The sequence below is a fragment of the Sarcophilus harrisii genome, chromosome 3 (assembly GCF_902635505.1).
Source record: "Sarcophilus harrisii chromosome 3, mSarHar1.11, whole genome shotgun sequence".
Taxonomy (NCBI): domain Eukaryota; kingdom Metazoa; phylum Chordata; class Mammalia; order Dasyuromorphia; family Dasyuridae; genus Sarcophilus; species Sarcophilus harrisii.
The window spans coordinates 288,089,268-288,104,557 of record NC_045428.1 but is presented as its reverse complement, the minus strand read 5'-3'; the positions used below and the strand labels follow the sequence as shown (position 1 = coordinate 288,104,557).

At 35.1% G+C, this 15,290-nt stretch overlaps 1 protein-coding gene across 1 annotated transcript in view; it reads left to right on the top strand.

Moving 5' to 3' along the window:
* The window catches only part of GUCA1C (guanylate cyclase activator 1C), a 62,180-nt gene extending 48,617 nt beyond the window's left edge, over positions 1–13,563 (top strand). The window contains exon 4 of the mRNA XM_003763572.3: positions 13,162–13,563. Coding sequence (XP_003763620.3) covers positions 13,162–13,292 — 131 coding nt within the window. The 3' untranslated portion in view covers positions 13,293–13,563. The remainder of the gene's footprint in view (positions 1–13,161) is intronic.
* The last annotated feature ends 1,727 nt before the right edge of the window (positions 13,564–15,290 follow it).

The following is a 15,290-nucleotide window of genomic DNA, read 5'->3' as shown; positions in this document are numbered from 1 at the left end:
AGGCCAAAGTAATCATTAAATGAAGGGTAGTAAGTCATAATTCTTAAATGTTCATATCTAGTGTGAATATTTACCATGAAAAAACAAAGTAAATGCCATTGACCTATATGGAATGAAATCAGATGAACTGGTTGCACTTTGAAATTACAGTGATTAATGGTTCCCTAGTAAAGCCAAAAACCACAGACCTAGAGGAAAATTGACAGTGTTGGATTTTCTTCTGGGCTTGTAGGGGATGGGGAAGGAAGAGCTGAATGTCAATCAAGAATTATGACATCATTTCAGAAACTTGGGCCTAAAGTTAGGAATACCTTAAATTTAAATCCGGTCTCAAGTACTTAAAGTTGTGCAACTCTCAGCATGTCACTTCATCTCTGCCTTAGTTTTCTCATCTCTAAAATAGGGATAATAATAACATTCACCTCCCAGAGTTGTTGTGAAAATAAAATGAAATGGTATTTATAAAGCACTTTGAAAACCATAAAGTGGTTGGGGGCTTTTTTTTTGTGGGATTTTTGTATTTGCTTGTTTTTTGCCAGCTCTAAGGGTAGAGGATCATAGTATTTAAACTCAGAGTTTATCCAATGCAAACTGCTCATTTTACAGATGAGGAAACTATGACCCAGATGGGGTAAAATGACTTGCCTAAAGTCACATAGGTAGTAATTGGAAAAAAAAATCTATGTGTCAGTCTCATATTCTTTCTACTTCATAATGCTCCCTTCCAGACTCCATCTATTCAGTTCTGGAGAATTCATGCTAAACATAATGCAAATGAGTCATCCAATGCAATAGTCAGAGGAAATAGTTTATGGAGAATTGAAAGAAGCATTATAGAAAAGGTCACTGCATTATACCAGTGAGCAGGGATTTCATGGTTGCTGGGCAGAAAGAAAATAATCAAGAAATCTTCATTGGCAAATGTAGAAGAGGATAGAAAGCAGTGAGGTTGTTTAATGCCTTTGGGGGAGCCGATGGTAAATGCTGAGACCTAAATACACTTATCTCTGATTTCTGAATTTTCAATCTATAGTGACTATAGATTTGAGAGGGAAATTTAGGTTTACCATCTAATTTAAGTTTTTCCTTCTAAGAAAATCAGAAGCACCTTCAAATGTACATTTTTACCAGTGAAATGGACAAAGGACTGGCATCCCCTCCCCTCCCTCAGTCTTAGATTAAAGGGCCTGGGGCTCACAGAGAAATGTCTGCTCAGTTAATTTAAAGGAGGTGTTTTGCACTTTAAAGTGCCTGCTCTACATTGAGGGGTATCTGTTTGATAACGCTGACCTATAAACTATGTTAAATATCTGCCATTGTATCTTTCGTCCTATAAAGTCCAGTCACTGGTTAATGTCAAAATGTGCCAGCAAGGGTGAACAAGAATGCTTATAAGGCTGTCCCTACTTCATTTCGGCATGGAACCATGCCAGAATCCTACTGGAGGTCCATCCTGGCCATGTAGGCCATCTAGGCCGGTAAGAATAAATTATTTATAAATTATGAATCACTATGGCCGTCTTGAATTTTATTGCCTGGGTTATTTCACCACTTTTGATTTAAAACAGATTTTTAAAAGATTTTATTAATATGTTTTGTTTTTATAGCATCATTTCCCAGTTTGTGCTTCCTTCCCTCTTCTCTTCTCTCAGACAACCATTCCTTATAACATAGAGTGTTTTTTAAAAAAAAAGAAAAGAAAAAAAAGGAGAAAAATTAATCAAAGCTGAAAAACATTAAAAAAAAAAACTAATGTTGTATATGCAATATTCCATAGGAAATCTGACTTCTGAAAAAATAAAGGAAGATATCTTGTCATATACTGCTTTGTTTTTAAATAAGTACTTGCCAACTTCTTGGACACTTTCCATTTCAATAAGAATTTATTAAATTTTAAGAAATGAATAATTGTATGTGTCTTAAGAACAGTAATGCTTGTGACTGTTGAGAACTCCAGACTTGTCCCAGGCCAGATTGATTAGAAGCTGACTGAAACAAAAAATAAATTGTGAGATATCATTGCTGTCAGATAAGATCACTGACCACTGAGGTTAGAAATATGATTTATGAGAGTCTCCAAAAATAGTCAGAGTTCAAAGACAAAAATAGATGCAGCCATTCAAAAAGGAGTTGTTTTTGTAACTAAAGTCAGCGAAGGTAGAGTCCTCTGCTTGAATAGGAAAAGTACATGACAATTATGAAATATTCTTTCCTTGAGCTATCTTAGTAGACATAGATTCAGGGGAAGAAGATTCATTAGGAAAGAAATTGGGGATTAAGGAAAATAAGGTAAAGATATTAATAAAAAGTAACATTTGTTTGAACACTCAAAAAAATCAAGAATAATAATAAGAATAATTCTCCAAGGAAATCAGAATAAAAAAGTTATGAGATATGGCCGAGAGTAAGGTAAGCTGGAAGGAAATCTAAAAAAGATTTAAGACTAGTAAAGTCAACCAGATTTCAAATAGAGAAAGGGAGACCCAGAGAAATAGAATAAACGAGTTAATTGTGAAATTCTATAGCTGCTTCTCACCTAAAGAATCAGCAGTATATGACAAGATATCTTCCTTTATTTTTTCAGAAGTCAGATTTCCTATGGAATATTGCATATACAACATTAGTTTTTTTTTTTTTAATGTTTTTCAGCTTTGATTAATTTTTCTCCTTTTTTTTCTTTTCTCTTTTTTAAAAAAGCAATCTATATTCCCTGTGAACAAATTCAGAACTAGTCTCTGGGGTGATTTGAGGAGGAAGAAATGATAAGTACTTCTTCAGTGTGAAATGCACAAAATACTTGTCTAGATGATATTTGGCTGTATATCTAGAGTCTGATATTCCAGGACATGTATATGTGGCTTTAATTCACAACTTGTATGTTACAAAAAACTGAATAGGAAAAGACCCAAGATTACGCTTTTTTTTTTTTTTTTAATGATGGTAAACTTAGAAGACATTCAAATATTTCTCTTAAAACTCAATGTCCCTACTAGCATTGATTAGAGTTGATATCAAGATAGGTACTAGGGCACATATTAGCAAGACACCTGCTTCATTTCCACTCAAAGTATTTAATTAGTAAAACAGACTTTGGGGTTTGACCTTATGAAGATCTGGATTAAACTGCCCCTGATATTTACTGGCTAACTAATCCTCTCAAGTAACATCTCTCAGCTCTAGTTTTCTCATCTATAAAACAGAAATAATAATATCTCTGGTACTTACTTCACAAGATTCTTGTGAGGTTCAAGTAAGATAATTATGTAAAATATTTTGCAAAGCTTAAAAAGATATACAAATATCATGCTACAGGAATTATTATCATCATCCTCTTTATCCAGTCCCATCTAAAAGAAAAAAAGTTGAAATATTAAAAAACAATCTTCTTTAATTTTGATAACAAGAAAGAATTTTACTTAATAGAATGTACAAACAACAAACATTTACTAAGAATCTCCTGTGTTCTGGGAACTTTACTGGATGCTAGGGGGAGGACTGTAATGGGCTGAGGCTTGAGTTGATGCACTGAGGTCCCAAGCACATGAGGCTAAATAGTAAGGTCCCAAGCACGTGAGGCCATACTCTATTAATATACATGATGGGATAAAGAATGGCCCCCGCCCACTCTCTGTGCAAGTCCTGATGTGTTGTATAGGAAATGACGATTTTGGTGGGTGGAGGCAGAGAGACAGGAAGAGAAGCTGGGAGACATTGGCCTGGGTTCCATACTCCTAGCTGCTGGTCGTGTGGCTGCTGGTCTAGCTAGCTTCTTGACTCAGCTACACACATTGCTATTGCCCATTCTCTTCCACCTCCGATCTTTTTTCACTGAGAATAAAGACTGACGATTTTCCCCTAACCTGAATTCCTGACTCCGGCTGATTTTAAAATATGCGGTCTTCACAGAGGGCTGCTCCACAGTACAGTGGATACAGTCAGCCCTAGAGTAAGGAAGGCTCATCAATGTGAGTTCAAAAAGTCACTTAATCCTGATTGCTTCAGTTTCCCCATCTGTAAAATGAGCTAGGAAAGAAAATGGTAAATCACTCCAGTGTGTTTGCCAAGAAAACCTCAATGGGATCTCAAGGAGTCAGCCATTACTGAAATGACTGAACAATAACAAGGGGAAATACAAGGCTAGAAAAGAAGTTTCCTACCTTTATGGAACTTGTAGGCTAGTGGAGAGAAGGTAAGATAATTAGAGGTAACTTTTATGTACAATAATACATGTTAAGTACTGTTGTGAGATACAAAGCAAGAAACTATGCAAAGTCCAAGGTGGGAATAGTTATTACTAGTGAAGAATGAAGAAAGATTTCATGTAGGAGGCAACATTTGAGTTGGACTTTAAAGGTTAGGTGGGAATTCAGCAGGCAGCAAAGATCATTTCAGATAGTTATCAAAGACAAGAAAGCAGAAAGATACTACATGCATATTGGGGCATCCAGTTTAAATATAAGAAGTTATCTAAGTTAGCCTTCAAATGTAAAGGACACAAACAAAAGCTAAAAATTCAGGTTGAACGAGGAAGAAAAACAGATCTCAGTTGTGCTTCACTTATTCTTAATTTGAGATCATCTAACTATTACCTAAATTGATCAAGCAAGCAAGCAAAAAAAAAAAAGTTTACTTCTAAAACTAATTAGAAGGGTTTATATCTGATCCAATAATAAAGCACAAAAGTTTGTTGAATATTGGAATGACTTGGTCAGATCCCCACTTAAATGTGATAAAAGTTGTAAAATGTTTAGCACAGCGCCTGGAAGGTGGGTGCTTAATAAATATTTCCTCCCTCCCTTTCTTCTTCCCTACCTCCCTTTCTCCTTTTGATGTGGTTTGAATCCCTTCATTCCTGGTCAGGGAACCAAAAATGATGCGGTTTCAATGCTCTCAATTCCTGGTGGTCAAGAGGCTAGTGGCAATAAGAGAGTTATTAAAATATTCCTTTAATCGGCCACAGATTTAAAAGTGAAAGAATTCACCTATTCCCAAATTATTAATTGCAAAATGAAAGTTTATTGTTAGATAGAAATTAGTTTGCTAAGGTACTGACTTCCATAGTGGCAAAGATCTATTGGGAAATGGAATTTTACACTGTGAGAATCAGTGGACAGAGTCCTAACCATCTGCAAAGAGCTTAGTTGAGGGAAGCTGTTATATTGGGTATCTTGGGGGGGGGGGGGGGGGGGGGGGGGAGGGGGGCTGGGACAGTCCTAGCTGATCAGTCCAGGATTCCTCAATTGAATGAGAATTTAGAATTTCTATGGAAGTTGATTTACCCCTGAATAGTATTGCTTCTCTTATCCTGGGAGGATGGGACTCTGTCTCTAGACTTCTGGGAGTTCCTGATCTCTGAGATCAGAAAAGGGGACACAATCTCTAAGAGTGATAATCTTAAAGGGAACACAATTTAACAATTTCCCTCCCTCTTTACTTTTGTTCCTTCTTTCTTTTCTTTTTCCCAACTTTTTTACCTCATTTATTTCCTTCTTCCCTTCCTCACTTCCTGCTTGCCTGCCTTCCCCTTAAGTAAAATATTTTGATAGCTGTGTGGAGATTGGATTAGAATGGAGAGAGATACAGGTAGAGGATTGTCAGATGAGAGGTGAGGAGAACCAGATTTCCCCCACAAAAGGAACAGATTTTCATTTCAGGTGAACATATTCTGGTGAAAAATCAAGAAGATTTGAGGCAGAACTGGGGTTCTCCTGGTACAACCCAATAAGATCTGAAGAAAGACCCCAGGCCAGAATTAATCATGTGAAGTGTAAACACCTCCAGGCTGGCTCCACAGAAATGCCAAGTGGGGACCCCTTGGACTAAGTGAGTATGGCCAGAGCCTCAGCAGGAATCACAGAGACTTTCACCTCCCAGACTCTTTGTGGAGTCTAGGTTTGAGTCCATGAACACAGAAGGAACCTCAGCTGACTGGGAACACCAGGCCCAATTGTGCTAAAGGACATGGCTCTGGGTGAGAAGGAACCAGCATCCAGTGAGTGCAGGGGCAGTGGGGCAGGGATGCTGCTGGCTGCTGACACTTGCAGGAGGGTTGATTTGAGGTTCCTGGTCAGAGGGGAGAGCTAGACGGAAGCTTAAGGTACCATTCCCCCACCCCACGATTAGAGGTACTAACACCAGTAACTCTTACTTTTAAAAAAGTGAACTGGCAAAGAAGAAAGAATCCCACTATAAAAACCTACTGAGGGAATAGGGAAGAAGTTTTGGGTTCATCTTCAGAGGAACTAAAATAAAATAAAAGTTTCCACCCCAAAAAGTAACATGAAATATCTCCCTGTCCAGGGAGAATTTATTGAAAAACTCACAAAAGAATTTAAAAATCAAATGAGAGACATTGAGTGTAATGCCGGAGAAACTGAGGCAGGAGAGAGATTAGAGAGCTTTTTAATATTTTATTAATTGGAGAGTATAATTGACTGGACAGGACTCTCGTCTCAAATTATCCAGTCAGACAGAGATAAAAATATACTGGGACCAAGGAATCCATGTTGGTCCCAGGGCTGGAGGAGATTGTCATCTCAAGAAATCCAGCATGCTGCATGCAGCAGCCAGCCTCCAGTAGCCAGTAGCCAGCCTCCAGCAGTGAATGGGAGAAACCCAACTTCTCAAATATCTTTTAGAAACAAAGAAGGGGTAAGAAGCTCGGGAAAACTTCTGTCAGGATGGGGGGAGACCATAAATCCTAAAAGCTCAGAGACAGGATGTCTGAATACACAGAGATAAAGATGTCAGTGAGGTATCTTGGAATATTTTAGAGGGATATTGTAAATTCTTGAGGACAGAAAGAGTCAGGAGGTCTACTCTCTTGTTTATCTTGCTTGCATTAACAATTTACAACCTTAGAGTAAATGGTTCCCAATCTTAATGGACCAGAAGGGGTTTTTACAGTTTAAGGAATTGAGACAGAACAGTTAAGCAAACTGAGACAAGGGAAACTAGTGCAGGGAAACCGAGTCAGAACAGTTAAAGAGAACTGTGGCATAATATGAGAAAAAAAATTTTTAAAAATTAAAACAACCATCCAAGAAAAAAAAAAATTATGGGAAAAAAGTTAACCAACTAGAACAGGAGATATAGTCTCAAAAATGAAAATATATCTTTGAAAATTTGAATCAGGCAAGGGGAAGTCAGTGAAGCTATGAGGACCAAAAAATTACAAAACAGATTGTAAAGAATGAGAAAATAGAACAGAATTTGAAACATAAGAAAAATGATAAATCTAGAGAACAGATCAAGAAGGGAAAATATAAGAATAATTGGACTGTCTGAAAGTTGTGACCAAAAAAAGAACCTTGACAAAATAATGCAGGAAATAATACAAGAAAATTGTCCTGGAGTGTTAGAATATGAGGGGAAGTAGAAATAGAAAAATCCACCAATCACCACCCTGACATAATCCTGTGTAGAAAACACACAGGAATATTATTGCCAAATTTAAAAACCCCCAGATCAAAGAGAAATATTTTTTTTTTACATAATAGGAACTTTATTAGCTGTCGCAAAATTAACCCTGACTCCTTGAAGTAACTGTTGCTATCACAATTGGACTCCAATGACAATGATTAAAAATCTAATTTTCTTTAATTCTTTCCTCCCTCTACTGATTTACTTGCATGTTCTTTCTTTCTCTTTCTCTCTCCCTTCTTCCTCCTTTTCTTCATCCTTTCTTCCCTTACTCCCTTCCCCCCTCCCTCTCTCTCTCACACTCTCTTTCTCTCATTCTCTCAAAGAGAAAATTTTCCAAGAAACAAGAAAAAAGCAATCCAAATATGCTGGAGTTACAATTAGAATTCTACAGGACTTAGCTGCTACAATAAAAGATGCAGGTCCTGAAATCATATCTGCCAACGACTAAAAGAACTAAGCCTGTGGCCAAAAATATCATATCCAGCAAAATTATCCATAATATTGAATGAGAAAAAATGGACATTCAACAAACTTGCAGATTTTCAGAACTTACCATCAACCAAATCTGAACTTAATAGAAAATTTAACATATCAAAGATCAATTTCAAGGAAGTCAACATGGACAAATGATTTATGGTCTGTTTTTTATTTGGAAAATGTACATTATATGTTTAAGATTCACATCAAGCAATAGGGTAAAAAGACTGGCAGAGTTAAGGTAAAAATAGTTATTATATTATACAAATGAGGTGCAAAGGAAGAATAGACACAGAAGCATTAGAGGGGGGAAGAGGGCTTGTAGTTCTGAAAACCTACTCACATCAGAATGGGTTTAATTGGCAACGTAACATATATACCATGAAGCACCCTCCAAAATCTACAAAGAAATTAGAGGAGGGATGGGCAGACAGGGAAGCAAAGGGTGGAGGAAGAAGATAAGGGAGGGATTCATGGGTGGGGAGAGATTAATAGAAAGGCAAGGTATGGAGTAGAATGAAAACAAAGTCAGCAGGAATAGGAAAGACGTGTGTGTGTGTGTGTGTGTGTGTGTGTGTGTACACATGCATATATAAATATATCTTTCCTTAACCATAGCTTGCTTGGAATTGGGGGAGGATGAAAGGGGTAAAAAAAGAATAAAGTAAATGAGGTGCACAGCAGAGAACCAAAGAACATTTTACAAGGAAGTAAAGAAAAAAAATGAACATCATGAATATAATTTCTTCTATATCTATATATACCTCTATATCTATATCTATTTGCTTTCTTGATCTGGTAATTTGTTGTTATATATTTTGAATCCTCCCTGATATTCTGTTGGGTACACAATAATGCTCTTTTTTGTTTTGTTTTGTTTTTCTGTTTGTTTGTTTTTTTTTATTATAAATAAAACATAAATAATTAAAAATATATAAATAAAATATCAAAAAATAAAATAAGAAAATTAAAAGGAAAAAAAGAAAATCACTTTGGTAAATAGATGAAGGATGGACTGGAATAGGAAGAATTTGTGAAAGGTAGACCAATAAGGAGACTGTAATCACTGCCCAGGAATGAGCTGAAGAAAGCTTGCACCAGAGTGGTGGCAGTGTCAGAGAAAAGAAGGGGGTATATATTAGAGATATTGCAAAAGTATAATTGATAGGTTTTGCTAACAGATTGGATGTGAAGGGTGAGAGTGAGGAATCAAGGATGAGTTTTAGGTTGCAAACCTAGTGCTTTATAGAGTAACAGGGAAGTTTGAAAGTTAAGGGAGGATTTAGGAGGAAAAAAAAAATTAGTTTTGGACATGTGTTGAAGATGTCTACTGGACATCCAGTTTGAATGTCCAATTACAGTTGGAAAAGTGAAATTTGAAGTTAGCAGGAAGACTAAGGCTAGATAAGTGGATTTGAGAATCATCAACATAGGAGTGATAATTGAATCCATGAAAGCCGATGAGATCTTCAAATGAAATAGTACAGGGGAAGAAGAGAAGGGGCCTAGAATAAGGTTCTTTGAGACATCTATAGAAAAGGGTATGATCTGCATAATCTGAACCCAGAAAAGGAGGTTGAAAGAGAATAGTCAAGTGAGTTGGAAGAAAATTGAGAGAGTGATATCTCCAAAACCCAAAGAGACACCTGTCTCAAGAAGAAGTGATTAACAGTGTCAAATGTTATAGAGATCAAGAATGATGAGAGTTAAGATTAGATCAATGGCAATTAAGATATGATTGGTATCAAGAAAAATGATGAAAAGAAGTAATCAGGAAGGAGGAATAATATTTCCAGACTCCAAGCTATTTTTAAAAAGCAGCAGCATTAAAATCATCTGGTATTGGTTAAAAAATAGAGAATTAGATCAGTGGAATAGACTAGACAGGGAAGATTAAGAAATAATAGAACTCAATAATCTAGTGTTTGATAAAGTCAAAACCAAAAATTGCCTAGGAAAAAATTCTCTATTTGACAAAAACTGTTCCAAAATTGGAAAACAATCTGGCAGAAGTTTGGCTTAGACTAACACTTTCACTACACTTTACAGTATATTCTAAATGAATATGTGACTTTAATTTTAAAGATCACACTACCAGAAAAATATTAGAAGAGAAACATCACTTACCTTTTACAGCTATAGACAGATTCTTAATCAAATAAGAGACAGAGACAATTAGAAAAGATAAAATAGATAAGTGATTACTTAAAACTAAAAAGCTTCTGCACAGAAAACATTAATGCATCTAAAATAAGGAAAGTAGATGGTGTGTGTGATGAATACAGAGAAGCATGGAAAAATCTATATGAATTGATGCATTGACATAAACAGAGCCAATAAAATAACATACACAATAACTTGAACAATTTAAATTGAGGGGGAAAAGACACATCAAAAAAAAAAAAAGTAATAAAGTTATAATGATCAAGCAGAACTCAAATGAAGAGATCTGAGAAGATATCTCCCAACCTATCTCTAGGTAGAAGTGGAAAGTGTTATATGTTACACACATTTGTAGACTTTGTCTCAGAATCAATCAATTATGCTGATTTCTTCTTTAAAAAACAAACAAACCCAACCACTATTTGTCATATGGGATATCTCTGGAGATGGGGAGGAGGAGAGATACATGGAATACCATGGCGATGTAAATAACAGAAAACATCAAAAAAAATATTTTTTAAAAAAATCATTGGTAATTTTGGGAAATTGTTGCAGTTGAATGATAAGATTGGAAGCCATATTGTAGAGACTTAAGAGAGTGAGAGGAAAAAAGTGGAGGCGCCTCTTGTAGACAATTTTCTCAAGGAGTTTAGCCAAAGATTGAGGCTTGGTGACCTTGAACAACCTACTTAATCTCAGCCTCAAATTGCTCATTTATTAATAGAATAGCATAGAATTTACCTCACAAGAGTATTAGGAAGATCAAATGAGATAACATGTAAATTAGGTGCAAAACTGAAAGAACTATATAATTATTATTTGAATATGTTTTATCTTCCCTTGCAAAATCCTTTGAAAGCAGAAACCATGTCTTACATATCTTTTTTTTTTAAATCCAGAATCTTGCATAGTGTCTTGCATATAATAGAGCTTCAATAAATTTTCACAGAATGAATGAATGAATTGGTCTGACAGCTTCACAGATTCAGAAGCCTTCATTATTTTACTGTCTCCTTCTCCCTTTCCCCTAAATGGATATTTAAAGAGGTAAAAAAAAATCCATTGCAACTTCATTTTTCAAACAGAATGTGCTATTCACGACCAGCCTTGCAGATATTGGCAGAACAATTGGGCCCCTGAGAAGTGTCATTTAATATCTTCCCTCCTCTACATCCTATGGTTGGTCAAGGACACTGCTCTTCCTCATTAAAATTAGTCACTAATGGGTTGGATTACAAAGGCCCTGTAGCCTTGAGGGGATGATATTAAGTCGGGAAATCAGTTTTCTAGTAGGGAAGAAAGCCCGCCAACCACAGGACCTGAGTATTAGGGAGTTTGTATTAGATCCCTAGATCAGTGAGGGCAGTCCTAAAGTAAGGAAGTATGGAAATAGAAATGAAAAAGGAGAATATTATAGACCAATAAATATTTCATAACTATTTAGCTAACTTTCCAATTCTGCCTAGGACTGTTCTTGGTACCATATTTTAAAAAGAGAGTACACTAAATTATTCTTACCAACAGAATTTATTAGGAAATTAGCATTGTAAATATATAGACGACTACATTTGTATTTAAAACAGCCTTGGTTCAAATCGTGCCTCTGACTAGCTCTATGATATATTAGTTACTCCTCTAAGTTTATTCATCTATCAAATAATGAATCTCGTTACAGCCTTACCTGGCTCTTATTAAGTAATCTTATTAAATAATATACCTTAATGTCAATAATTATTGACTTCCTCCAACCTTGATGATCAAGAATTAATCATATCTTCATCTAGAACTGGTCACCTCTTCAAATATTCACATTTTTTCTAGGACTTTAAAGTTTATAAAGTACATTTCTGTGCCTAGCACTAATAGGCACTTATGCTTTTGACTTGACTTTTTTATAACAATCCTGTGAAGTCAGGAAGACATTATAATCCACATTTGGTATTTAAGGAAAAGGAGATCTAGAGAGTTTAAGTTTAAGTTTAAAATTTTCTCCAAGTCACATAGCTAATAAGTATTAGATCTGGAATTAGATGATCCTCAAGGTTACTTTCAGCTTTAAATTTGTGATCCTATGATTTGAGCCTAAATGACTTCAAATCCAACATTGTAGATCTTAAGATAATAGAATTAGAATTATATGGGACCTTATAGATCATTCAATCCAATCTTCTCATTTTACAGATGAGAAAACTGAGAGATTAAATGATTTGCCCATAGTCTTCCAGGTATAATAGTTAATATTATTTTTAAAAATTAAGATTGTCAAATTGCTTTAAAACACATTATTTCAATTTTACAGATGAGAAAACTGAGACTGAGAGTAATTAGAACTTAATCTTGATCATCAGAGGCATACATGGACCATGGTTCTCAGGGGAAGGATCAGTGGTGGTAATCCTTGCCCAGGATGGTTCAGAACATTATGCATGTCTAATTAATGTCAGAACAGGTTATGATGTTGAGGTCTTCCTGACTCTAAGTCCAACACTTATTCTATTCCCCCTGTCAGCAAATATCAGAGAGTATGGGAGGCAGATTCTGTAAGAAACATAGTTTAAGAATATAAATTGCCCTTTCCTGAGTCAGATTTCTAACTGGCTGAAGCAGGTTTAATTAATCAGTGAAACAATCATCTCTATCTGCAACGTTTCTCAAGTATATCTGTAAATCAGACTTTGAACAAGAAGGGAAATGCTTTACATCCAGAACAGCACAGCACCTTAATAAGTTCATTACTAATTAGGAAGAGCCTTAGTAAGCATTTAATAAATACGTATTGGTTGAGTTGTTGATTGATTGAGAAGAACTTACAGTCAGTTGGAGAACCAGAGATATATAGATTAAAGATACATTCCTTAACAGCAATATGTTAAAAATATTCAAAGTAGTAATTATAATAAAATTGGCTTCTTCACTGCAATAAAATAAATGATATGACGATAAGTGTCCATTGAATAGAGAATGGCTGAACAAACTGTTATTAAAAAAATGTAATGAAATATTGTTAAACCAGAAAAGATCTGGGGAACTAAGAGTGAGAACAATAATAGACGATTCATTATTTTCTCTAATTGCTCATATATTTTTATATTCTAGGAGAATTAACGTTAGAGGAATTCATTGGTGGCTTAGAAAAAGATTCAAAACTTTTGGAGATGATTACCAAGAGTTTTGACCTCTCCCATGTACTGAAAATAATTCAGAATGGGATGAAGCAAGACACCTGAGATACCTTGCTTTAGACCATGGCCAAGGACAAGGACCTTCAAGACAAGAGGAAACAAGCTATGGAGCCTTTATTCTGTCCAAATGTCTTTCTCTACATTCAGTGAATATGATAGCTACTATAGTAAGGAAGAATCCTTCTCTGTGTATAATATTGTTGGGTACAGATGTAACATTCTTGAATCATGCTAATAAAACTGCAATATTCAATCCTGAGAAACCTTCCATAAAGTTATGAAACAGATACTGTGGTTGTTCTGTTTAAGTGTTGGTTGTGCTGTCCTGCAGATTAGAATGTGGCAATAAAGTTGATTGATACATTTTTGGATCCCATCACTTAAGGACAGAATCCTAGTTTGCATTAACATGCTGGCACTAACTAATCACATTTTAAAGTAGAATTGAGTTATTTGGTAAAAACTTTGTTCACTTTTTGTTTCAGAAAAATAACTACTTGGTAAACAGGTTTTTTAAACTCCTAGTTTTTTTTTAATGAAACCATATGTTATAGATGACTAGTTCCTTTTCTGGCCTTTTCTCTCTGTCCTTCATTTTTTATTCTGAATGGAATCATGAATTAATGATTATTTTTTTCTAAAGGAACATCCCCTACAATATGAGAAGTTGCACATTATAATTCTTAAAAAGCTAGATGTTTGTTAGACAACCTCAGTTCTTCTATCAACAAGCTCTATGACTATGCAATCACTTAAATTCTGAGCCTCAGTTTCACCAGTCGTAAAAAAGAAAAAAAAAAAGGACATTGCCTTTGCCCACACACCTTATAGACTCAAGTTAAATATTGTGGCTTCCTGGAAAAGGTACTGAATTTGGAATTAAAGAAATCTGCTCAAATCCCCATTCTGTCTTTTTACTTTTTACTTTTTATTCTGTTACTTTTATGATGTTGATCAACTCGCTTAAACTGTCTCAGCCTCAGTTTTTCATCTATAAATTAAAGGTTTGAATAAGACAGCTCATAAGGTCTGGTCTATTCTAGATTGATGATCCTTTGAATATATGTGAAAGCTCGTTGTAAAGGATGATACATATTTAAGGTATTATTATCAAAGAGGAAGGAGCTTTGGGTTAAGCAATGAGAATGTTTTCTTTCAATTTGTTATAAATTTGTGTCTGGTTATACATGAAACTGTGATAGCACATCTGTAATTATTATGCCAGTTGTTGTTTTGATGAATACAGCAGACAGCCAGGCTATGCAGCAACAAGCACTTGACATTTTAAATGTTCCTGACATTATAACTCTGACATTTCATGTTTTTTTTAATATCCCTTCCAAGAGAAAATGTAATGATGAATGGGATTTCTTGATGGGTTATAACTTTTAAGTTTAGGGTTTTTATAACCCAGGTGCATTAGTGTGTCCATCAGTGCTGGGCTTCCCTACAGAAACAAAATATAGACTGAAGAGTAGATGTGACAAGTTTTCATATTTAAAATGTTATAATTATACTTTAATATACTGTTTGTAATTTATACACTTTGAATACAATTTAAATAAACCTCAGAGTGAGACTTCCGCTCACTTCGGAAAGTTATTATGAGGATCAAATGAGATAATGAAGGGGTTAGGTTTCCATTTTAACTCTCCTAACTAGCTAGATTCAGGACCTTTATTTAAGCAATATTCTTGAAAAAAGACTACTTACTATGGCCTAAAGCAACAGTCAGTCACTAAGAGAAGAATAATGACAATCCCTACAGTTGAGTTGAAAAGAGCTACTTTTATGCCAATAAATAAAGATGAAATTAATCTGGGATTTTTAGGAGGAAGATTTGTCTCAAGTGCCTTCTGGGGAATAAGCAAGTACCTGATTTGTTTTAGAATGATGTAGATTGCAGAATGATTGCCCCACGTAAGACTCAGTTTTCTCATTTAGAAAATGAGAACAACATTACATCTATTACAATGTTTTGATAATTTTCAGATAAGTACTGGCTAAATACATTTCTAAGGACTATGATGATAATGGTAATAA